The sequence below is a fragment of the Brassica rapa genome, chromosome A04, assembly GCF_000309985.2.
Source record: "Brassica rapa cultivar Chiifu-401-42 chromosome A04, CAAS_Brap_v3.01, whole genome shotgun sequence".
NCBI classification, from domain to species: domain Eukaryota; kingdom Viridiplantae; phylum Streptophyta; class Magnoliopsida; order Brassicales; family Brassicaceae; genus Brassica; species Brassica rapa.
In genome coordinates, this window is record NC_024798.2 from 13,969,248 (window position 1) to 13,991,304 (window position 22,057).

The 22,057-nt window shown below is 39.0% G+C and overlaps 6 protein-coding genes across 7 annotated transcripts; 5 read left to right on the forward strand and 1 right to left on the reverse strand.

The window, feature by feature from the left end:
• The first annotated feature begins 826 nt into the window (after positions 1-826).
• Positions 827-3,606, forward strand: LOC103864596 (serine/threonine-protein kinase RIO1). Its single transcript, XM_009142358.3, has 11 exons — positions 827-1,318; positions 1,396-1,488; positions 1,560-1,639; positions 1,745-1,858; positions 2,022-2,095; positions 2,208-2,284; positions 2,377-2,460; positions 2,546-2,638; positions 2,726-2,833; positions 2,904-2,975; positions 3,061-3,606. The coding sequence occupies exons 1-11, from the start codon at positions 884-886 to the stop codon at positions 3,448-3,450; spliced, it is 1,620 nt and encodes a 539-aa protein (XP_009140606.1). The 5' UTR covers positions 827-883; the 3' UTR covers positions 3,451-3,606.
• A 2,888-nt stretch (positions 3,607-6,494) lies between these two features.
• LOC103864597 (NF-kappa-B-activating protein-like) lies at positions 6,495-7,914 on the forward strand. Its single transcript, XM_009142359.3, has one exon. The coding sequence runs from the start codon at positions 6,538-6,540 to the stop codon at positions 7,681-7,683; it is 1,146 nt and encodes a 381-aa protein (XP_009140607.1). The 5' UTR covers positions 6,495-6,537; the 3' UTR covers positions 7,684-7,914.
• Positions 7,915-8,745: 831 nt separating this feature from the next.
• Positions 8,746-10,470, reverse strand: LOC103864657 (FBD-associated F-box protein At2g26860). Its single transcript, XM_033289690.1, has 3 exons — positions 9,544-10,470; positions 9,318-9,455; positions 8,746-9,225 (listed from the first exon to the last, which is right to left on the reverse strand). Exons 1-3 carry the CDS (start codon positions 10,411-10,413, stop codon positions 8,989-8,991), a joined length of 1,245 nt encoding a protein of 414 aa, XP_033145581.1. The 5' UTR covers positions 10,414-10,470; the 3' UTR covers positions 8,746-8,988.
• Positions 10,471-10,777: 307 nt separating this feature from the next.
• LOC103864598 (putative E3 ubiquitin-protein ligase SINA-like 9) lies at positions 10,778-11,962 on the forward strand. Its single transcript, XM_009142360.3, has 2 exons — positions 10,778-11,009; positions 11,076-11,962. Exons 1-2 carry the CDS (start codon positions 10,845-10,847, stop codon positions 11,601-11,603), a joined length of 693 nt encoding a protein of 230 aa, XP_009140608.1. The 5' UTR covers positions 10,778-10,844; the 3' UTR covers positions 11,604-11,962.
• A 288-nt stretch (positions 11,963-12,250) lies between these two features.
• LOC103864601 (protein MAIN-LIKE 1) lies at positions 12,251-14,461 on the forward strand. Of its 2 annotated transcripts, none has more exons than XM_009142362.3 (5): positions 12,251-12,454; positions 12,542-13,198; positions 13,279-13,428; positions 13,613-14,005; positions 14,080-14,461. In XM_009142362.3, exons 1-5 carry the CDS (start codon positions 12,371-12,373, stop codon positions 14,329-14,331), a joined length of 1,536 nt encoding a protein of 511 aa, XP_009140610.1. In that variant the 5' UTR covers positions 12,251-12,370; the 3' UTR covers positions 14,332-14,461. The 2 variants fall into 2 exon arrangements, with proteins under 2 accessions (XP_009140610.1, XP_009140611.1); XM_009142363.3 differs by having other exon boundaries at positions 13,619-14,005.
• Positions 14,462-17,547: 3,086 nt separating this feature from the next.
• LOC103864602 (disease resistance protein RML1B-like) lies at positions 17,548-21,479 on the forward strand. Its single transcript, XM_009142364.3, has 4 exons — positions 17,548-18,158; positions 18,276-19,368; positions 19,487-19,786; positions 19,876-21,479. Exons 1-4 carry the CDS (start codon positions 17,605-17,607, stop codon positions 21,289-21,291), a joined length of 3,363 nt encoding a protein of 1,120 aa, XP_009140612.2. The 5' UTR covers positions 17,548-17,604; the 3' UTR covers positions 21,292-21,479.
• The last annotated feature ends 578 nt before the right edge of the window (positions 21,480-22,057 follow it).

Genomic DNA, 22,057 nt, shown 5'->3' on the forward strand with positions numbered 1-22,057 from the left:
GGATAATACCCGAACCCGAATGGATATCCGAAGATAACCGAACATATGTATAATTAACCTTATGTTTCTAGTTTATATCTCTCATTTTATATAAAATATTTATATTGATACTACACATAATTTAAGTTCATATGATATACATACAATTCCGGAAAAAAAGATTTGCTACTCACTTAAAATGCATGTCAAGTTTTTTATTTCAAAAATTAACAAAAAGTTATATCCAAAATTAAAAAAAAAAATAACTAAATTAGTGTCTTTTTAGTTTTAAAATGTTATGTCCAAATCTATTAACCATTCAATCTATTAAAAATAAAAAAATAGTTAACTAAAAGTTATATTTTTAAATACAATAAACTTGAGAAATGAAAATTTTAATATTTTTTTTTTCAAAATCTAAATATCCGAACCCGATCCGAAATAACCGAATCCGAACTAAAAATACCCGAACCCGACCTGAAGTACAGAAATACCCGAACGGGTTCTAGACCTCTATACCGAAATACCCGAAAATCCGAAATACCCGACCCGAACCCGAACGGATACCCGAACGCCCACCCCTATACCAAACCCTTTAACAAAATGAAAACATCTGAACATACCAAAATTAGTTTTGTAGAATGAGTAATCGCTATTTTTGTTTGTGTGTACTACTCATATTCTATATTTTCCCCCAATAGAATGCAAAACCAAATCTAACCAAATAGAATTTGTTACGGGATAAAGCCAAATCGACCAAACTTTCAAACCGAGCACGAACCAAAGACCTAGACCAATTTAATTGAAAACCGGTTTAGGCTAGCTGATAAATAAAGAAAAAAAGGGTTTCGATATCTTCCTCTGAATCTTTCTCGCCGCTTCTCTTAACAAACAAAACAAAAAGATGGAGGAAGTTATAGCAGAGCCGCCTCCGACTATCTCTCCGGCGATTGTGGATTACGACGAGCAGATTGAAGACGAAGACGAAGAGTCCGATCTATCTATCTCGTCAGACTCCGACATAGGCGAAGCTCTAGACTGGCTAGACGGCAAAGACGACGACGAGCTCATCGGCGGCGGCTTCTCTCTCCACGCTCGTCGTCCCAACGCACACGGCGGAAATGGAGCTAGGCCTAACTCAGGCGCTCTTCAGCCTCTCTCGAACAAAGCTCAGAAGCTCTCTAGCCATGTCCGTGCTTCCCCTTTGGAGGCGTGGGAAGGTAGAGTCGAAGTTGGGATGTCGAACTCTGTGACGACTGCGATTCGTGGGAGTCTCAGAGACACGGAGATTGGGAGGAGCAGGAACACTGATAAAGCAGACAGGGCGACAGTTGAACAGGTGTGAAAGTTTCTTAGTTGTTTAAAAAAAACACAATCTTGTCGGAATGTGCTGATGTTGTTTTTTGTTTTGACCAGGCGCTTGATCCGAGGACACGTATGGTGTTGTTTAGGATGCTTAATCGTGGTGTGTTTAATGATGTTAATGGATGTATATCCACAGGCAAAGAAGTATGTCACTCATTTTTGATAATTATTATTTAAGTAGCACCACCAACGTGTAACAGCGCTCTCTTATATAGGCTAATGTTTATCATGCTACAAAATCTGATGGTGCGGAACTTGCAATAAAAGTGTACAAGACATCAGTTCTGGTCTTCAAGTGAGTTTAATACATGTTAGTTCAAGTGTTTTAAAAGTTTTGGACTTTGAGACCATATTGTTATTGACCCTTTGAAACACTGTTTTTAACTTTTGATGATTCTAGGGATCGAGATAGATATGTACAAGGAGATTACCGTTTCAGACATGGCTACTGTAAGCATAATCCCCGGAAGATGGTGAAGACCTGGGCTGAGAAAGAACACAGAAATCTTAAGAGGTAAAAAAATCTACATACAGTTCGTCATCGATGTGTGCTACATTGTAAGACATGAGTGAAATTAGAATAAGGAATTTTGGTAGTATACTTGGTACATATGAAACATGATAACTGTAGGTTAACATATCTTGTTTTCCAAACATAATCCTTAGTTCGTTTGCAGGCTTCAGGCAGCAGGAATTAGATGTCCAGTTCCCATACTTCTACGACTTCATGTTCTTGTCATGGAGTTTATAGGTTAGCGCTGATTCATTATATGGTGTTTTGGTTACTTGTTCAAGAGTTCTCTTCTTTTTCAGATAGCTAGTCAAACTAAGATTTTATTTTATTTTATTATATAAATTTGCAGGAAGAGATGGCTGGGCTGCACCGCGTCTCAAGGATGCTGCACTATCACTAGACAAGTTACGCGAGTCTTATCTAGAGGTATGCGAGTTGCTTAATCTCTTTATTGGTCTCATTGCTATCATATGGGAAGTTTGCTGACATCTTTTCGTTCGATTTTTTTGTGTGTACAGTTGATAATCCAAATGAGAACATTGTATCAGAAGTGCAAACTGGTGCATGGAGATCTCAGTGAGTATAACATTCTTTATTTCGAGGTGAGTTTTGAGTTAATTTGTTCTTAAAGTACCTCTTTTGGGTTTACATGACTCACTTATTGATGTTATCTTGATCTTTTCTCAGGGGCACCTTTATATAATTGATGTTTCACAATCTGTGGACCTGGACCATCCTCTTGCCCTCACTTTTCTACGGGAAGATTGTGACCATGTTTCAGTAAGTGCTTGACGATTTTAACAATACTTGATTTGACTGGATAATGGTGTATCTCATGTATGTTTTATTTCGACATTTCACGTGCAGGATTTTTTCAAGAAACATGGTGTTGCTGTGATGACCATAAGGGAGCTATTTGACTTCATAGTCGACCCAACGATTTCAGACGAGAATGTTGATAGCTATTTGGAAGAGGTATGTAACGTTTAACCAGTGGAAGCCTTCACGTTTACGCTAAACTAATGAAGTGCGTAATATTTGTCAGGTCCAACGGAAAGTGATAGAGCGAGGAGAGCTATCCGTAGAGGATGAGATCGCGGATTCAGTATTCATGAAGGTAAGTGAAAGTATATATCTAGTCATTAGAAATAATGTCTGAAAGATTATTTCAATCTTATTGTTTTGGTCGTTATGGTGATCAGTCATACATACCGAAGTCTCTGGACGCTGTGAAGAACCCGGAAGCTGATGTGGAGAAGATAACAAGCGGGCAGGACACAGGAGACATGTTGTACCAAACAATAACGGGGCTTAAGGATGCTCTTCCTAAAGTAGATGAGCAGCTAGTAAAGGTTGATGTTGAAGATAAGATAGAGGAAGGAGGAGGTGAAAAAGAAGAAGAAAGTGAAAACGAAGAAGAGGAAAGTGAAAGTGAGAGTGAAGAAGAGTTGGGTCCTGAAGACAAGAAAGCAGCAAGGAAAGAGCACAAGAAGAAAGTAAAAGAAGAGAAGAGAGAGGCTAGGAAGAACAAGACACCCAAATCTGTCAAGAAGAGAAAGAAGAAAATCTCTAAACCCCACAAGACCCGTTAGTTTATTTATGTTCCAGATCGACTCTATTTACTTGTCCTTTTGTTATTTATAATTATTTTATGAGTTTCTTTCTTACAATCTAATAGAATTGTGAGAGGATTTGTGTTAGATTCTTGAATTTGAGTATAAACGTGGGATCGTTTCTCTTTTCTTTCATGTGGTTAAAATAGCAATATATGCAACATATAACCATTATAACCAGACAGTAGTAGAATCAAACACATGATATAAAGTCATGAAGATATTTCGTTCAAGAGCAGGTTCACATTCAAAGTAAAAACCTAATTGTTTAGGACATTAAGACAAGCCCAATAGCACTCGGTAATAAGAGTACACCGTAGGTTGCTTGTACACAGGATCATTCTCAAGGAAGAGACTACAGAAGGAGGAGGAGAAGGAGAAATTGTTGTTGTGGAGTGTTTCCAGATGCCTCAAGGTCGAATTATATATGCTAGCTGTATTGGCCCAGGAACAGACGTGTTCTCCTGTAAATTCGAGCTGTATCCAGCTTCGGGTAGGCGTTTGTCTTCTGAATCAAAACTCGAAAGAGTCCGTGAAGTAAGCGATGAACTACCAGGTGGGTCTGTTATGTTTGTTCCTTCATTCACGTGCCCTGACTACAAGTTTTTCATAACCATCAAGAGAGGAGACTTGCTAGGATCATGAAGAAGCTACGACTTCTTCAATATAAGCCACGCACTTACCTACTCTATATGTTTGTGCTTAAGAGTTTGAAAAGGAGCTTTTGAGTGTTCTTTTGGAAAAATTACAATCGGAAATGTATATCTAATGCAACATCTACTTTTTTTTATTAGGTTTCCTTTGTAAACTATATCATCTAGCACTTTAAAATTTTATGTGTTGATGTGAACCTAATTTCATATTAGTCCTATGCGCAAAGGAATAGGAGAAACGTTATGCTATCTGAATCACAAGACAAATCAGAAATGCTTGAAGAACTGTAAAAGCATTTGTCAATACTCTGTAGTTGTGTACCCCAAAGGGCCAAAGCCAATTAACAGATGGTAACTTCAACCAATAAGAGATAAAAGCTAACCAAATAAATAGTGACCTGCAGGATGAAGGTGAGACGATCAAACAAACCTGTGAGTAGACGATGCATTGTGGTATCCCAGTCCAGGTGGGTCCAAGCCAAACAGATTGTCCCACCACTCGTAACCAAAGCGTGAAAGTATAAGGACATGCAAAAAAGAGGTGATCCCGCGCCTCATCCGATTCTCCACAGCAAACAAGTCTGATTCTATTGCAAGTCTGTCGCTAAGTAATGAAAACATAGAATGCCTTGAGAAAATCAGACGAATTTATTCCACTGAACCTCTACCTTGCGCCCACGGAGCTGATGCCAAGTTTCAGCCGCTATAAATTTGTCACTATATTCATCTTCTCCACACTTTTAAGACAGACCATCAGCTTCATATGCGGACGGAAAAGAGGGAAGCGAGTAATATCTTGAAAAGAGGGAAAAATCATGCTTCTCCGCCAAAACCGAGAAATCATGTTTTCTCGCCAAAACCGAAAAATCGCGTTTTCCCGCCAAAACCGAGAAATCATGTTTTCCCGCCAAAATCGAAAAAATACATTTTTCGCCAAAAACCGAGAAATCATGTTTTCCCGTCAAAACCGAAAAATCACGTTTCCCCCCCCCCTCCCCCAAAACTGAAAAATCACGTTTTCCTGCCAAAACCGAGATATCATGCTTTTCCGCCAAAACCGAGAAATCACGTTTGCTCGCCAAAACCGAGAAATCACGTTTGCTCGCCAAAACCGAGAAATTGCGTTTTCCCGCCAAAACTAGAAAATCACTTTTCCCGCCAAACCGAGAAATTACATTTTTCCATCAAAACCGAAAAATCACGTTTTCCCGCCAAAACCGAAAAATCATATTTTCCGTTGAAACCGAGCAATCATGGTTTCCCGCCAAAATTGTGTTTTCCCGTCAAAAACGTAAAGTTACATTTTCCGCTAAAACCGTAAAATTATAGTTTTCCGAAAAAAATGTAAAATAATATATTCCCGCCATAACTATAAAATTATGTTTTTTTTTTACAATTTTGATTTTTACGTTAAAATGGTGTTTTCTCAATAAATAGTAAAACTATATTTTTTTTCCAAATCATGAAAATATGTTTTTAAAAAACCCATGAATACCCATTGTCCATTTGGTCTTTGCCTAATTAGATCATAGACCAATTGGTCTTTTGTCTAATTGGACCATTTACTATTTGGTCGCGTCCATAGTCCACCCAAACTCCATTGGACTGGTCTAGTCCATGGGTGGACCGCCCATTTAACACCTCTACCTGTGAGTAGACGATGCATTGTGGTATCCCAGTTCAGGTGGGTCCAAGCCAAACAGGTTGCCCCACCACTCGTAACCAAAGCCTGAAAGTATAAGGACATGCAAAGAAGAGGTGATCCCGCGTCTCATCCTATTCTCCACAGAAAACACGTCTGATTCGGTTGTCGAGTACGATGACCTGTTGCAAGTCTGTCTTTTACAGCCAGCTAAGTAATGAAAACATAACGAAGAATGCCTCGAGGAAACCAGACGAATTTATTCCACTGAACATCTGCCTTGCGCCCACTGAGTTGATGCCAAGTTTCAACCGCTAGAAATTTGTCACTATATTCATCTTCTCCACACTTTCGAAACAGACCATCAGCTTCAGATGCGGACAGAAAAGAGAGAAGCTAGTAATATCTTGGATCGCTCCTCTAAAATGTTGGTCACAATATGATAGGTTTTTGAGATTGCTAATTTTTCAAAAGAAACATGATGCAGTTGCGGTAAAAAAAACTAATTTATTTTGAATAAATTTAACATATATTAGAAAAAAACGTTCAAAAGAATTTTATATATTCACCTGATTCGAATTGGTGGAAAATAATTTAGGTAATGGGTTTTCAAAATTATAGGCAGAAGAAATAAAATCCCACTAATTTACAATAATAGATGTTTAGTAAAAAGTAAAAAACCACAATTAAATAAAAAGCCCACAGTTAAAAAAAAAGGCCAAATGTTAGCTGGAGTTATAAAATACTCACGTCGTGGCCCTAGGGATCAAGATGTCACCTCCTCCGAATCAAGGGCAAGTTTATGAAGGTCGGCGTAGAGGATGGGACTCCTCATCGGGGCTGAGCTACGAGGAGTACCGGAGGCTCAAACGCATCAAGATGAGGAACACGCCGAGAGATCCGAACGAGGACGAGAGGGATCATGATGATGATGATAACCTGCCGAAAGCCAAAGGCGAATCTGATTCTGGTAAGTCGCAATCTGAAACTGATCGATCTAGGAAGCGTAGGGGGAGGAGATCTTATGATAGCGATAGCGAATCTGTAGAGAGTGATTCTGCTGATGAGGAAGATAGGAGGAGACAACGTAGTAGAAGGAAGATTAAGAGTAAGAGCTCTAGGAGATCTTCTTATGATAGCACAAGTATTAGGAAGAAGAGAAGATACAGTGATTCTGAATCTGAGATTAGTGGTGATGAACAGCAACACACCAAGTCAAAGATCAAGAGGCGGAAGAAGCTCCTCTCAGGCGACGAGGAAGATAGGGGACGTAGAACAAGTAAGAAGAAGAAAACAAGCACAAAGAAGCGAGGACATAGGAGTGCTTCTGGGGAAGAACGTAGCAAGAGGCGCAAGAAGCTGTCAGGCGATGGTTCTGACACTGATCTGAAGGCGAAACTTGAAGAAAAGGTGAAGGATACTGAGCTTGGTGAAGAGGAGGAGTCGAAGAAGTTCAGAGAGATGGTTAATAATGAATCAAAGAAGAAATATTTAGCTCCTGAAGATGAAGAAACTGAGGTGGGTCCTAAAGCTGAAGGACATAGGGGCTACGGTCCTGCGTTAAGACCCGGTGAAGGAGACGCTATAGCACAGTACGTTCAGCAAGGGAAACGTATCCCACGTAGAGGAGAAGTGGGTCTTAACGCTGATGAGATTCAGAGGTTTGAGGATCTTGGGTATGTCATGAGTGGGAGTAGGCATCAAAGGATGAATGCTATTCGTATCAGGAAAGAGAACCAGGTTTACAGTGCTGAAGACAAACGTGCGTTGGCTATGTTTAACTATGAGGAGAAAGCCAAGCGTGAGGCTAAGGTCATGTCTGATCTTTCCAGGCTGGTGCAGCGCCATATGGGAGAGGAGTTGGGTCCGAACCATGACCCTTTCGGTGCTGGAAAGGCTGTTGGAGCTGACGACTGAGTGGGACATACAGAAGCTGCTGCTCCGCTCTGCTTTTGATGCTTCATCCTACTTCTTTGTCTCTCACCAATCTTTGGTTATGTTTTTTTTTAATTGTCTATATGCTGCGTGAAGCTTTTCTACAAACGTATGTTTCTTCATCTTCTAGTTTGCGACCGTGTTGTAGAGACGTCGTTTTGCTATCTTGTTTTGGGTTTTAATATTGAAGGAGAAAAAATAAAATAAAAAAAAGGACAAATGGAACCAGACAATGAGACAATCAGCTAGGGTTTCCAGATGGATCATTCTCAAGGAAGAGACTACAGAAGGAGAAGGAGAAACTGTGGTTGTAGAGTGTTCGACATGCCTCAAGGTCGAATTATATATGCTAGCTGTATTGGACCAGGAACAGACGAGTTCTCCTGTAAATTCGAAGTGTATCCAGCTTCGGGTAAGTGTTTGTCTTCTAAATCAAAACTCGAAAGAGTCCGTGAGGTAAGCGATAAACTACCAGGTGGGTCTGTTATGTTTGTTCCTTCATCCACGTCCTCTCAGTACAAGTTTTTCATAACCATCAAGCGGGAGACTTACTAGGATCATGAAGAAGCTACGACTTCTTCACTCATAAGCCACGCACTTACCTACTCTATATGTTTGTGCTCAAGAGTTTGAAAAGGAGCTTTTGAGTTTTGTTCTTTTTGGAAAGATTACAATCGGAAATGTATATCTAATGCAACATCTACTATTGTTTAGTAGGTTGCCTTTGTAAACTATATCATCTAACAGTTTTAAAATTAATGTGTGATGTGAACCTAATTTCATATTAGTCATATGGGCAAAGAATAGGAGAGACGTTCTGCTATCTGAATCACAAGACAAATCAGAAACGCTTGAAGAACTGTGAAAGAATTTGTCAATACTCTGTATTATTACCCATTTCGTCTACAAAATATTGCAGAGCTACTTTACACTTGTTTTACTACTAGAAATTTTAGGTTCTGATGATTCTCTGTTTCCAGATATTTCTACTCTTGTTTTTATTTTTTAAACTTATTAAAACAAGCCTAATAACTCGGTAATAAGAGAACAACGTAGATTGCTTTTAGTCAGAAAAACAGGGAACAGCCAAAAGAGTAACTTCAACCAATAAGAGACAAAAGCTAACCAAACCGAAAATAGTAACACTTGAAAAACATTTAAAAAAAAAGACAGTAGTGTAGAAATGTGTTCCAAAAAAAAGACAGTAGTGTAGAATCAACACATGATATAAGCTCCTAACTGTTCTTGGACAACAAAACAAAACAAGCCTAACAATTCATAATCACCTTAATCATCAGAACTATCTGTTGAGGAACAAGTTTCCATTCTGCTACAAGGCGTGATTGTTGAGGACTTCAAGTGACGAGCATTTTTGATGATAAAACTCACGAAGTCTCTCTCTTCTTGCATTCCCCTGTAGTCTGCAAACTCGAAAGTTTCAAGGCTCTCCAGCACACATGTAGGAACAGCACTCGGGTCATTGTTCCAGCTAATCGGCTCATACTTCTTGAAACGTCCACCACTCTGAGTTAAACAAAAAAAAGAAAGAAAGAGAGAACTATATATGAAGACTACAACAAAGAATACAGAAAATTAGTCAAAAGGAAGAAACTTACATAGACGTAGAGTTTGAGGACTCGCAGCTTAGGAGCATCCCGGAGCAACCGAAAAAGCAACTTGGACCAATAATCAAAGCTTATACCTAACTTCAGATGTTCAAGCTGACTAAAGAATATACCATCATGATACATATACTGCACACATGAGATGCAATGTAATAACAAAAGGTAAGTAAAATTACATAATAGAGAGTGTGTACTTGAAGTTGATAGAAGAATATACCCTTTCCTCAAAGTCGAACAAGACGCAAAGCGAAAGGCGTTTGACAGATGTGATCGATTCAAAGACCATCTCAAGATATTCATCAACAGTGATATCTGCCTCTTCAACCTTAGGCATATGAGCGACAAAGTAAGAGTACCTCGCGTTGTAATCCTCAACATTGAAATACTTCAAAGAAGGGGTTACTATAACAAACTCATCAGTCGAAGAAGTTCCACCATCTAACGGTAAGGTTAGCCTCTGCAGGGACGGACTGATAACAACTATGGCTTTCGCTTTGTCACGACCACTTCGTCTAATAACCAGATCTTCAAGAACAGGGCAGTAGGACAAAAGCAGTCGGAAAGTATCTTCTTTTGAGTAAGTAACACATCCAAGATGCAGAGTTTTCAACGAAGGTAGAGAGACAGTCCGAGGAACATCCAACAGAATCATCTCGCCGTTGAGTTTCAAAGTCACTAGGGACTCGCAGGTAAACAAGCTGCTCGGCAATAACAAACAAGGCTCTCCCGACCAACAGTATACACAGTCGATATCTAGCTCAACGATGCGGCGAGAAACCGTAGTGGCAACCCACTGAGTGATCTCCTCAGGTTGAAAAAATGAATAATAACATTTGAGGAGAAAGCTCTCTATGACCGGAGCTTTGAGTAACGGCAGATTCTTGTTAATGAAATCCTTAATGGCAAGGTATGATTCGTACTTGTTATCCACGAACTCGAGTTTAGGCACCCACGTCCAAAGAAACTCCCATCGTTTAGACAAAAGGCTAGTGGACACAGCAACTTTTGTCGGAACAAATGTTAGTATCCACTGATTCTGTCCATCACCTTTTACAAAACAATAGAAAAGAGTTGAAATGTTGAACATGACAAAACCCCAGAGAAAGAAAAGACAGAGTTTTGATCGCTAAAACAAGACAGAACCCTAGAAACGTCTGTATTTTTACTACACGGGAAGAAGACAAAGCTAACAATTTGAAAACATAGCCACACAGAGGAATGAAGCTAAACCCTACAAAAAGCCTGAAATGTTGGGGAAGAAAATAACCTGTTAAGCTTAGTGGAGAATACGATCTCTGCTCAGGAGAAAAGACAAAGTCAGAAACACTCGGATAACTGTGAAGACATTTGTCGCCTTAAAATTCAGAAAGAGAGAATGACGAAGAAGAATGAAGTGAAAAGCAGAAGAAACTGTAATGGGCTTCAACAAACGGAACCAAGACTATCAGCTAGGGCTTCGAGATGCAGAGCTCTTTGGATTGACCAACGACGCTTGTCTCTGAGACCTCTCTCTCGAAAATGGTGAGCGGAGAGTCCGACGACGACCGACCGATTGTACGCACCAACAGAACAACTTCGCAAAAGAGGCAACGTTCTCCGACCGAACGCACTGCGACGCTGCTGGATCTGGATGTTACAGACTGTCCCATTTGCTTTCATCCTCTCACCATCCCCATCTTCCAGGTTACATTTCTCAATCTGTTTCTACCTCAACCGCACTTCTCCTCTCACATTCTCTTCTTTTTATAGTGTGATAATGGCCATATAGTATGCTCTACTTGCTGTGAAAAGTTGAGCCAGAAGTGTGCAACATGCTCCTTACCCACTCTTTCCCGAAACAGAGCCATGGAGCGGGTTATTGAACTACTTAGAGTTCCATGTCCCAATGCTGGTTGCTCTGTGGTCGTCTCTTTTTCTGAAACATCAGCACATGTGAATCATTGTCCTTTCACCCAGCGTACTTGCCCTTTTAGCAGCTGTGACTTTACTTGCTCCTTCAAGGATTTATGTAAACACAGCGTTACTGAACACAGCATTGCGGCACCTAGCGTTGATGGCGTGTCCTTTTCCTTGAGCATGTTTAAATGTGGAACGGTCATGCGTTTGCTTATCTCAGTGGCTAAGAGGATCATTCTCAAGGAACGGACTACGGAAGGAGAAGGAGAAGGAGAAGTTGTGGTTGTGGAGTGGTTCGACATGCCAGACGGTCGGATTTTCTATGCCTGCTGTATTGGACCAGGAACAGACAAGTTCTCCTACTGTATTAGATTCCGGTGATTACTTGTCGTTTAATTCAAACCTCCAAAGAGTCCGTGAAGTGAGCGATGAACCACCACGTGCGCATTTTATGTTGGTTCCTTCATGTATGTTGCCTTGCCGCGAGTGTTACATATGCATCAAGCCGAAGACTAACTAGGATTATCAAAACGCTACTACTTCATCACTCATCATCAGCCACACTGATGCTCTTAGGTCTTAACTAATGTATGTTTTGTAGAAGCTGAAAAATTGGCACAACATGTTTTGTACTTTAATCGCTATCTAATGCGTGATAATGATCTAAATTTAAGTTGTGTGATATTTGTCCTGCAAACGAACTTTATCTAATACGATCAAAATCGAAATTTATCTTCGCACTTGCTCTCCTCATCTAACTTCTGATTTCTTCCTCATTTCGTCTTCCAACCTCTTTTCTCACTACTCATTTCTCTGAGTTTGTAATTAGTAGTAGAGCTACCAAATTTTACAACTTCAAAATTACAGAAAATACTGATAGAGCTGAAAGAGCGACATGAACTTATGCAACCTGAAGGGTGCTGGTTCACATACTCGGTTTAACTCAGATAGCTCACTTTTGGATGTTATTTTGGTTTTGGTTCGGTTAGTCTAAATTGAACAATCCATTACCATGGTTTGCATATTCGGTTTAACTTAACCAAACCAAAATAACCGGTTACAGCTGATATGACCCAGACACCGAGTCGAATCTAGGGTACAATTAGCTTTCCATCCCCAAACTACTACTTCTTCATCTGCAATTCTCCATGGATATTGATGTCGGACCCGTTGATCCATCTGTCCTTTACGAACAAGAACTCCATGTTTCTTCTGCTGTCTGGGAAGCACAGGTTCCTGTCCGAACTCCCTTTTATCTTTCAATTTTCAATTCTTAGTTTTTTTTCTATTCAAATATCTTCTCTTTCCTTCCCCCATAGGAACGAGGTCTCCTCCGTTGCCAAGAACACACTTCACTCCTCCACCAATGGAAGCTCACAGACCAACAAACCAAGCTCGTCGACAAAGCAGGCTTCGGCCTCTTCCGCAGAATCGGCCCAATGACGCTAAACAACTCCTTAATCTCCGCTCTCGTCGAGCGGTGGAGAAGAGAAACCAACACATTCCATCTCCCCTTAGGCGAAACGACGATCACCCTCGACGAAGTATCCTTAGTCCTCGGCCTCCAGATCGACGGAGACCCCGTCGTGGGTCCCAAAGTAGGCGACGAGGCTGCGATGGATATGTGCGGGAAACTCCTCGGGAAGCTCCCGTCTGCAGCCAACAAGGAAGTGAACTGCTCGAGGGTGAAGCTTAACTGGCTCAAGAGGACGTTCTCCGAGTGTCCTGAAGACGCTTCTTCCGACGTTGTGAAGTGTCACACTCGGGCTTATCTTTTGTATCTGATTGGGAGTACGATCTTCGCTACTACCGATGGTGATAAAGTCTCGGTGAAGTATTTGCCTTTGTTTGAGGATTTTGATCGAGCTGGGAGGTACGCTTGGGGAGCTGCTGCGTTGGCTTGTCTTTATAGGGCGCTTGGTAACGCGTCGCTTAAGTCTCAGAGTAATATTTGTGGATGCTTGACTCTGCTTCAGGTTTGGTTTTTGCTCGTTTTAATGTAGAGCCTTTTGAGTTCTTGGTTTTGATTGTTTCGTGTGTGTGTGTGTATGTGTAGTGTTGGAGTTACTTTCATTTGGATATTGGTAGGCCGGAGAAGGCCGAAGCGAGTTTCCCGCTCGCTCTTTTGTGGAAAGGTAAAGGAAGTAGATCCAAAACTGATCTCTCTGAGTACCGGAGAGAGCTTGATGATCTAGATCCAACCAAGGTAACAAACACCTCATCAGTTCATCTTTTAAGAATGTTTGTAGTTAGGGGCCGTAGACGATTTAGTAAAGATTTTAATAGTTTGGGGCCTGAATTTTTTTTTTTTCAAAAATTTTGGGGGACTGAGACGAATGTTTCATCAGGCTTGGCCTAGGACCGGTTGTTGATTTTTGAGTGTTGTGAAGATGCAGATCTGTTGGTGCCCGTATGAAAGATATGAGAACATGATCCCTCCTCATGTTAAAGCCAAGCTGAGTCTAGGAAGATCGAAGACGACTCTTGTATGCTTCGAGAAGATTGAGTTGCATTTTCCTGACAGGTGTTTGAGGCAATTTGGGAAACGACAGCCGATACCTCAGAAAGTGAAACGCCGTGACAGGAAGAACCGGCGGCATGACGACTTGGACACGTCAATGACTGCAGCGTGCGAGGAATGGGCTGAGCGTGGAGACCATATTGTGGATGGCCCTGGAGGTGGCAATGTGGTGGATGATGGAGCTTACATGGAGTGGTACGCTCGGATCAGTATCACGAAACTAAACAGAGAAGCGTTTCTCGAGAACCAAGTCATGAATATGGTAAGAAAAAAAGGACGAGTCATCTTGTATTTTGGAACTAGCGGAAGTTGATTTTGTATTTGGTTTTTGTGTAGATTGCTTGTATGAGGGAGTTTGAGGAAGCTGCTTCAGGGATATCGATGGAGAGATTGTCTCCGGTAGAGAGGGAAGTGATGGAGAGTGTAAAGGATACGTTTTCTAGTAGTTTGACGTTTGGAGGATGGCAAGAGGTGGCGGTTAATAGTAGTTATGGGAAGCGCCGGCGTCGGAATGAACAAACTTCGACGATGAATAATTTTGGTGGTGGTAGTGATCTTTCATCTCTACTGCTTCAGAAGGATTCATGAAGCTCTTGTTGCAGTGTTTATGCATATGTTATTGGGCACTAGGTGCTAAGAATATTACAATTTCGAATTTTTTATTCAAACTGCATTGAAATAAATAAAAGAAAAAAACACACAAGGGCAGTGACCATGATAAGCTTATTTCTAAGAAAGGAACATGAAAAGTCCAATCAGAACCAACTTCGTAATCTGGGATCCAAATATAACTTTGCCGCTAATATAGACTTGGGCGGCTGAAAAATGAGAGTGAAACCTTTCGATTTCACAGCTTCATAAACAGTGATGAAAAGAGGGTCTTCAAGAATGTCTTCTGAGAGTACAAGCAAGGTTGTTGGTTTGCTACGATGAGTCAATGCATTGAAAAGAATGAACTTTGCAATTTTTTGAATTCTGACACGCATATTTCCTTTGGGGATGATATCGACATGGAGACTGGAACCTAGATATTCTGTGATGAGATGTTGAGGGAGGGCATCCTCATCAGCAAACACCTTGGTAAAATTAGGAGGAGGAAGACCTCTAAGCATAAAAAATGCATCGATATTGGCAGCAGAGATGACAGGTTCCAAATCTTGAAGTGCTGCGGAATCCACGGCGTCCCAGATGGCATGTGTAGTATGAACCCGTGATCTGACGAAGCTTCCGGGTACGTCTAAGGTCGGCATTGGGGTGTTGATGATTCTGATGGTGGTCTTCCCCTTTTTGTCAACATGTTGGCCGCCTTGCAAGACACTTTCATAAAGCCACCGTGGGCTTTCAGTACAAAGGCTTGGTTCTACTTGCTGTTGGTATGCTAAGAAGATATTTTGTTTTCTATGGTGCAAAAGGTAAATATTATAGACTGCATCTTCCTCTTTGAAGTCCTCTGAGAGTACCATCAGATTTGAAGATGGATGATCCAGTGCACATATTAGCATGTCCACTGACATTCTATAATCTCTCGTGTCTGCAGGTTCGAAACAGAATCTGAATCCAGCAGACTCATAATCCTCCTTATAATCCTTCTGTATCTGGGATTCATGATTCGCGTACACCCATATAGACACGGGTCCCGAGTAACCCTTATTGAGAAGGGTTGACTTGATATTCTCATAAACCACATGGGGATCGAGACATGGAATTGGGAAATCATTGAGGTCCTAGAAGACACCTGTGTGTGCGGCTGCGAATGTATTGGCATAGTGAGCAGAAGGCAACACCGGCGGCAAATAGGACATGGTTTCTGGCTAAGGGCTGAGAGAAACTTCTGTGAATGAAAAGATAGAAACAACCTAATCTGTGGCCGCGGCAGATCTCTATTTGCTCTTTTCTTCTTTTTTTCTTTTTTAGGGTTAGCTATAAACCATGTCTCTATATATGCGTTGCTTCATATTCTTTGAATCATTACAATTTCGATTTATACAAGAGAAACTTTTTCAAAAATACTCATAATTGATTCGTTATAAATACAAAATTACTAAAAATGTATAGTCAATGTCACATTTAATTATAAACCATATTATAATTGTTGATATGTTATGTAATTTTTTATTGAAAGTGTTTATAAAGAGAATATATAAACAGAATTAAAAAATCACTTTGCAAAAGACTAGGGAATGTCGATAAAGAATTTAAAAATCAATCATTTAACCTCACCTGATTTTTTTAACATTTTCATCTATCTTATTAAAAAAGAAGCACAAATAAAAAATACCTTTAAAACTTACAATTTATTTACAATGCAATTTCACTGAATTAATTATTTAACCTACCCTAAACAAACAAAATCAATATATTCAAAATCCAAACAAACTAGACAAATCAATATATTCATACTTTTATCCAAATTTTTCGTGGCCTTTCTAAAAACAAAATCAATATATGAAAATCCAAACCATAATATATTTCTTAGTCCCTACATATAATCAATGAGGAATCTTTATTATAACAATAAGATTGGGAAAGTAAAACACATAAAAACAATTATAATGTTACCTATTAAAATCACATAATTTGTTTCCAAACTCATTTTTTCCTTTGACATGTCTATCAATCTACTTTAATTTTGAAAATTTAATGTATAAAATCTATCCAAAAAACCTACACCTTATGTATATCGATAAATTAGTTCCAAAAATATCTACATCGGATATTATGAATTATTAGCATCCAAACTATTGGCTAAATTTGTGCTAACCAATATATTTTATATTAAATTCACGTGATTTCCTTTGTAAAGTGGTTGAGGTATATTTTCTACTCTAAGGTTTTATATCCCTATTATATATAGTTTCACTCGATTTACACCGAAAAAGAAGATAGAGAGAGAGAGTATTCCAAAAAAAAGTTCAATAATAGATACATTAAAAAAAGTATTTAGTTATTAAGGTTTTTTTTGCTAAATAACCAAAAAAAGATAAATTAGATTTTGGGAAAGAGAGTAGAGAGAGATAGGAAGAGAAAGTATGAGAAAAAGGGAGGATTTTGGTTAGATTTTTAATTTTGTTTTTTTTTTCTTAGCTACTTGGCCTAATTTTCCTAGTTATTAACTCTGACGCAAAGACACGTTTTGTTATTAGGTTTTCCGGACAACAATCGGTTATAAATAGGTTTTGAACTAATGTACCATTAACAGTTTAATATTACTAAAACTATCAAATGAAATATACACAAACTAATTAAGCCCATTGTTAATTTCTTATCTGTTAAATTAAATTTATATTTTCATTTTATTTTCTTACAAATTATAATCGTTACTTGTTTTATGTTATAAATTTGATAGAAGTTGAACAATCATTTTATTTTCTTACAAATGTTATAACTAATGTATCATTTTTAATATATACTAACTCGTAGCTGTCTATTGTTAGTACTTTTAATTCTGAAAATTTTGTTTTCTATATATCCTAGACAAAAGTCTAATTATATAAATTCTGAATTTTTTTATATGATATCCAATATAGGTGATATAATTTACTGTAAAACGCAAATAAAAAAATTATTCGATGTAGTTCAAAAAGTGTTATCTTTCAAATGTTATATTATAACAATTATATAATACGGCTAAATTTTATAGCTATAACATTTAATACAAACAAAAATTGAAAATGAAAAATAAATACACGCGCGGTTCTGCGGATCAAATTTTAGTATTATTTCAAATTCACAAATCAGTAGCACTATTAAAACTTTTTGAAACATTTTAAAGAATCAGTCAAAAGTCAACACATAACAACGAAACGCGTTTCCTATTTTTTACTCCATGTATAACGAAACGCGTTTCCTATTTTTTACTCCATGTATAACGAAACGCTTTCAATCTGTGATCTTGAAGACTTGAACCACTCACGAAGTCACGAGTTACAACATTCTCTCATGGCTTCTCTTCCTGCTTCTTCTCTGTCTAAAACCTTGAGATACCACGTGTTCCCGAGCTTCCACGGACCAGACGTCCGTAAAACATTTCTAAGTCACGTGCGCAAGCAGTTTAACAATAGCGGGATTATGATGTTTGATGATCAAGGGATCGAAAGAAGCCAAACCTTAGCCCCATCCCTCACACAAGCTATTATAAATTCGAGGATATCAATCGTGGTGCTCTCAAAAAACTATGCTTCATCAAGCTGGTGTTTGGATGAATTGGTGAAAATTCTAGAGTGCAAGAGAGTCAATGGACAAACAGTGATGACCATCTTCTATGGAGTAGATCCATCAGATGTACGGAAACAGGCCGGTAATTTTGGGAGGGCTTTCAACGACACCTGTGTAGGTAAAACGGACGAAGAGAGGCAGAGATGGACTCAAGCTTTGACCGATGTGAGCAACATACTCGGGGAACACTTCCTAAACTGGTTTGTTTGTTTGTTAGTGTTACTTTCGCAACATATGAATATTTTGTGTGGTCTGAATATCTACATCTCATTGACTGTTTCCTGAAACTATGGTTTTTTTTTTTCCAATCTTGGTAGGGACAATGAATCGAATTTGATTGAAAAAGTTACGAGAGATGTTTCGCACAAATTAAATGTATCACAATCGAGGGATTTTGAAGGCATGGTGGGACTTGGAGTTCACATCACAGAAATTAATTCTCTTTTATTTCTAGAAGACAATGGAGTGAGGATGGTGGGAATCTGTGGCCATGCCGGCATTGGTAAAACTACAATTGCTAGAGCTTTACATAGTCTACTCTCTAGTACTTTTCAACTTAGTTGTTTTGTAGAAAACGTTAGGGGGAGCCATCACACTGGCCTTGATGAGTATGGTTTGAAACTTTGTTTACAAGAACTACTTCTTTCTAAGATTTTGAACCAAAGTGGTACTAGGATATTCCAATTAGGTGCAATAAAAGAAAGGCTTTGCCACCAAAAAGTGCTCATCATTATCGATGATGTCGACCATCTAGAGCAGTTGGAGGCTTTGGCTAATGATACTACGTGGTTTGGTCCTGGAAGCAGGATCATTGTGACCACAGAAGATCAAGAACTTCTGAAGCAACATGGTATCAACGACACGTACCATGTGAATTTTCCATCGGATGAAGAAGCTCTTGAGATTTTTTGTCGATATGCGTTTAGACAAAGCTCTCCGTTTAATGGTTTTAAAAAGTTTGCAGAAAGAATAACACGGCTTTGTGGAAATCTCCCACTCGGTCTTCGTGTTGTGGGTTCATCTTTACGCGGGAAGAGTGAGGACGAGTGGGAAGTTGTAACGCAGAGGCTAGAAACAAGTCTTGATCGAGATATTGAGAGAGTACTAAGAGTTGGCTTTGAGAGTTTACACGAGAAAGATCAAGCCTTATTTCTACAAATTGCATTCTTCTTCAATTACAAAGATGATAATCACGTGAAGGTCATGCTTGATGACAGTAACTTTAATGTCAGTCACGGGCTAAAAACCCTAGTCAATAAATCTCTCATATTTATTTCTATCAAAGGAAAAATAGTGATGCACAAGTTACTACAACAACTGGGAAGACAAGCGATTCATAGACAAGACCCTTGGAAACGCTACATCTTAATAGATGCTCCGGAGATTTCTGATGTCCTTGAAAATGATACAGTAAGTGCATTACTTTGTGTTTAATATATATTTATGACATGTCCTAGGCTATATTTGGTGACACTTGTTACCTACTGTGCTAACATTTTTATTTTTCTACTTGGTCTTTGGATAAAAGGGCACTAGAAGTGTGACGGGTATATCATTTGATATATCTAGACTAAGCAACGACGTTTTTATAAGTGAGGGAGCATTTAAAAGAATGAAAAATCTGCAGTTCCTCAATGTCTACAACACAACATTTCATGGTACAAAAAGCTTGCACATACCTAAGGACATGGAATTTCCACGTCGTCTTAGGTCACTACGTTGGGAGGCATACCCAAGAAAGAGCCTCCCTCCTGAATTTCACCCGGAATATCTTGTCGAACTTATAATGAGAGAGAGCCAGCTCCAGAAGCTCTGGGAAGGAACTCAGGTTCGTTAATCATAACCACTATTGTTAGTTCAAATTAGGAAACTCAAAATTTAAAACTAAAAAAATATCTTAATTATGATGTCATTCAGCCACTTACAAATCTCAAGAAGATGGACCTGGAAGGATCTTGCCATTTGAAAGAACTCCCAGACCTTTCAAAAGCTACAAATCTTGAGCGATTGGTTCTGAATGATTGCGAGAGTTTAATAGAACTTCCCTCCTCTTTTTCAAGTCTCCATAAACTGAGAGTGTTAAAGATGGTTTACTGCGTAAAGCTACAAGTTGTTCCAAACCTCAACTTGGCATCTCTTGAAATGGTTGACATGGATGGATGCTCAGGATTGAGAAGCTTCCCAGATATTTCTAGAAACATCACAACACTTGTTATAGCATACACATCAGTAGAAGAATTGTCAGCATCATCCATCAGGTTATTGTCTCGTCTTTGTCACCTTGATATAAGCGGAAGTCGAAACCTCAAGACGTTAACACATGTCCCAGAAAGTGTAACGCATCTAGACCTGAGCTATACTAGTATTGAAATGATTCCGGACTGCATCAAATGTCTTCATGGTCTACAACATCTTTATCTAGCTGGCTGTAGAAAACTCAGATCACTGCCAGAGCTTCCAATTTCACTCATGACCGTACTAGCAGAAGGTTGTGAATCGCTAGTGGCCGTATCTTGCTTTCTCGACACTCCAAATGCGCAACTCAATCTCAGTAGCTGCTTTAAACTGAGCCGAGAAGCACGGAGAGCAATTATCCAACAACGGTTTCTGCGAGGGTGGGGATGCTTACCCGGAAGGAAAATCCCAGCTGAGTTCAGTCACCGAGGTAAAGGAGATCATTTGGTGATCGGTACAGAGGGTAAGAGTCCATTTTCTGTATCATCTGGGTTTCAGGTTTGTCTTGTGATCTCCCCTAACCAGCATACTGGTGAAGGAATGTTTCCGGAACTATTGTGTCATCGTATAGGCAGAAGCGGTTGGCCTGTTGAAAATCTCCATGTTTACTATATCCCCACGTTTCGGACAGAACATATGTTTATATTTCAATCTGAATTGCTTGACAAAGACAGATGTCTCGATGTGGACAACGAGATACTGTTTCAGTTCAGCTGCGAGTTCCACGACATCATTGAATGTGGTATCCGGATCAATGCAGATGAAGCAGTCAAAAGTAGCGGTGAAGACGATGACTGTAGCTATGAGTATGAACACAGTGAAGCGTCTGAATGCACTGAAAAATATGACACAACATTTGGACTAACCTGTGATAAGGTATCCAAAGAAGAAGAAGACAATGCGAGAGGGAACAACCACACAGATTGCTGGAATTGGATAGTCCTCTGTTTTGATATCTCTGATATCTTAAGAAACTTCGGAAGATTGGTTTGGGAGAGAGTACAACCGAATCATGATGCGTTCAAAACAAAAGATAAGATAGATGATGAGGAGGAGGCCACTGATCAATCCAATGTGTTGGATGACTTCACAATCTAGTTCGTACCAGCAAGAGAAGATCATTGGTGTGAGATGTCGTCCTCTTGGACTTGGAAACTGGGACCATTACAGTAGTTTGTTGTGCTTTTGACCGAACATATATCATTCACTGTAATTGGCAAAATTCTAATTTTACCACAAATTTGATATCATTTTAAAAATTTATCAGGATAATCATTTTTCATAAATATCTTATATTAACATCATAAATTATTTATAAATTTTAAAATTATTTATAGAATTTTATAAAGTCAACTTCGTCCCCTAAATACTAGATCCTAACCAAATAGGATATTCATCGTATAGTATTTCAAGTAAACTTTCATAATTTTACTCAAAAATAATTGAAATGTGTAGAAAATTTATGGGGTTTTTGCCAAAACTAACCCACAACTTGATTTTAATCCCAAACCTATACTCAAACTTGAATCAAATGCAAAACTAACCTAAAAGCCTAGTGAAATTACAGCTCAGCCCCTTGTGACCAAACAAAAAAACAGAAGCCATTTTTACGAATATAGCCCCAGTAAATCGTCTGAGTCGTCTGAGATGTTGGAAGTCGTCTGGACGACTGAAGTGTAAGTCGTCTGGTACCAGTTTACTTTAAAAATAATTTATAAATCTTGTAAAAAAATATTTTGATGCTTAAAAAATAAAAATCAAGTAATTATAAACAGTTTTAACTGATATAAATTAAGATATGATAAAATTGATTTGTTTTGAAGATAGATGAGTGGAAGTAGTGAATCATGAAATACTTTGGTTT

Coding starts and splice junctions, on each gene's coding strand:
- LOC103864657 (XM_033289690.1), bottom strand. CDS start 10,413: ATGTTCAACATTTCAACTCTTTTCTATTGTTTTGTAAAAGGTGATGGA. Junction 9,456..9,543: donor TGTTCGACTTTGAGGAAAGG/GTATATTCTTCT, acceptor TCATGTGTGCAG/TATATGTATCATGATGGTAT. Junction 9,226..9,317: donor TCCTCAAACTCTACGTCTAT/GTAAGTTTCTTC, acceptor TGTTTAACTCAG/AGTGGTGGACGTTTCAAGAA.
- LOC103864597 (XM_009142359.3), top strand. CDS start 6,538: ATGTCACCTCCTCCGAATCAAGGGCAAGTTTATGAAGGTCGGCGTAGA.
- LOC103864601 (XM_009142362.3), top strand. CDS start 12,371: ATGGATATTGATGTCGGACCCGTTGATCCATCTGTCCTTTACGAACAA. Junction 12,455..12,541: donor CTGCTGTCTGGGAAGCACAG/GTTCCTGTCCGA, acceptor CTTCCCCCATAG/GAACGAGGTCTCCTCCGTTG. Junction 13,429..13,612: donor ATGATCTAGATCCAACCAAG/GTAACAAACACC, acceptor AGTGTTGTGAAG/ATGCAGATCTGTTGGTGCCC.
- LOC103864602 (XM_009142364.3), top strand. CDS start 17,605: ATGTATAACGAAACGCTTTCAATCTGTGATCTTGAAGACTTGAACCAC. Junction 18,159..18,275: donor GGGGAACACTTCCTAAACTG/GTTTGTTTGTTT, acceptor CAATCTTGGTAG/GGACAATGAATCGAATTTGA. Junction 19,787..19,875: donor AGCTCTGGGAAGGAACTCAG/GTTCGTTAATCA, acceptor GATGTCATTCAG/CCACTTACAAATCTCAAGAA.
- LOC103864598 (XM_009142360.3), top strand. CDS start 10,845: ATGGTGAGCGGAGAGTCCGACGACGACCGACCGATTGTACGCACCAAC. Junction 11,010..11,075: donor TCACCATCCCCATCTTCCAG/GTTACATTTCTC, acceptor TTCTTTTTATAG/TGTGATAATGGCCATATAGT.
- LOC103864596 (XM_009142358.3), top strand. CDS start 884: ATGGAGGAAGTTATAGCAGAGCCGCCTCCGACTATCTCTCCGGCGATT. Junction 1,640..1,744: donor ACATCAGTTCTGGTCTTCAA/GTGAGTTTAATA, acceptor TGATGATTCTAG/GGATCGAGATAGATATGTAC. Junction 2,096..2,207: donor TCTTGTCATGGAGTTTATAG/GTTAGCGCTGAT, acceptor ATAAATTTGCAG/GAAGAGATGGCTGGGCTGCA.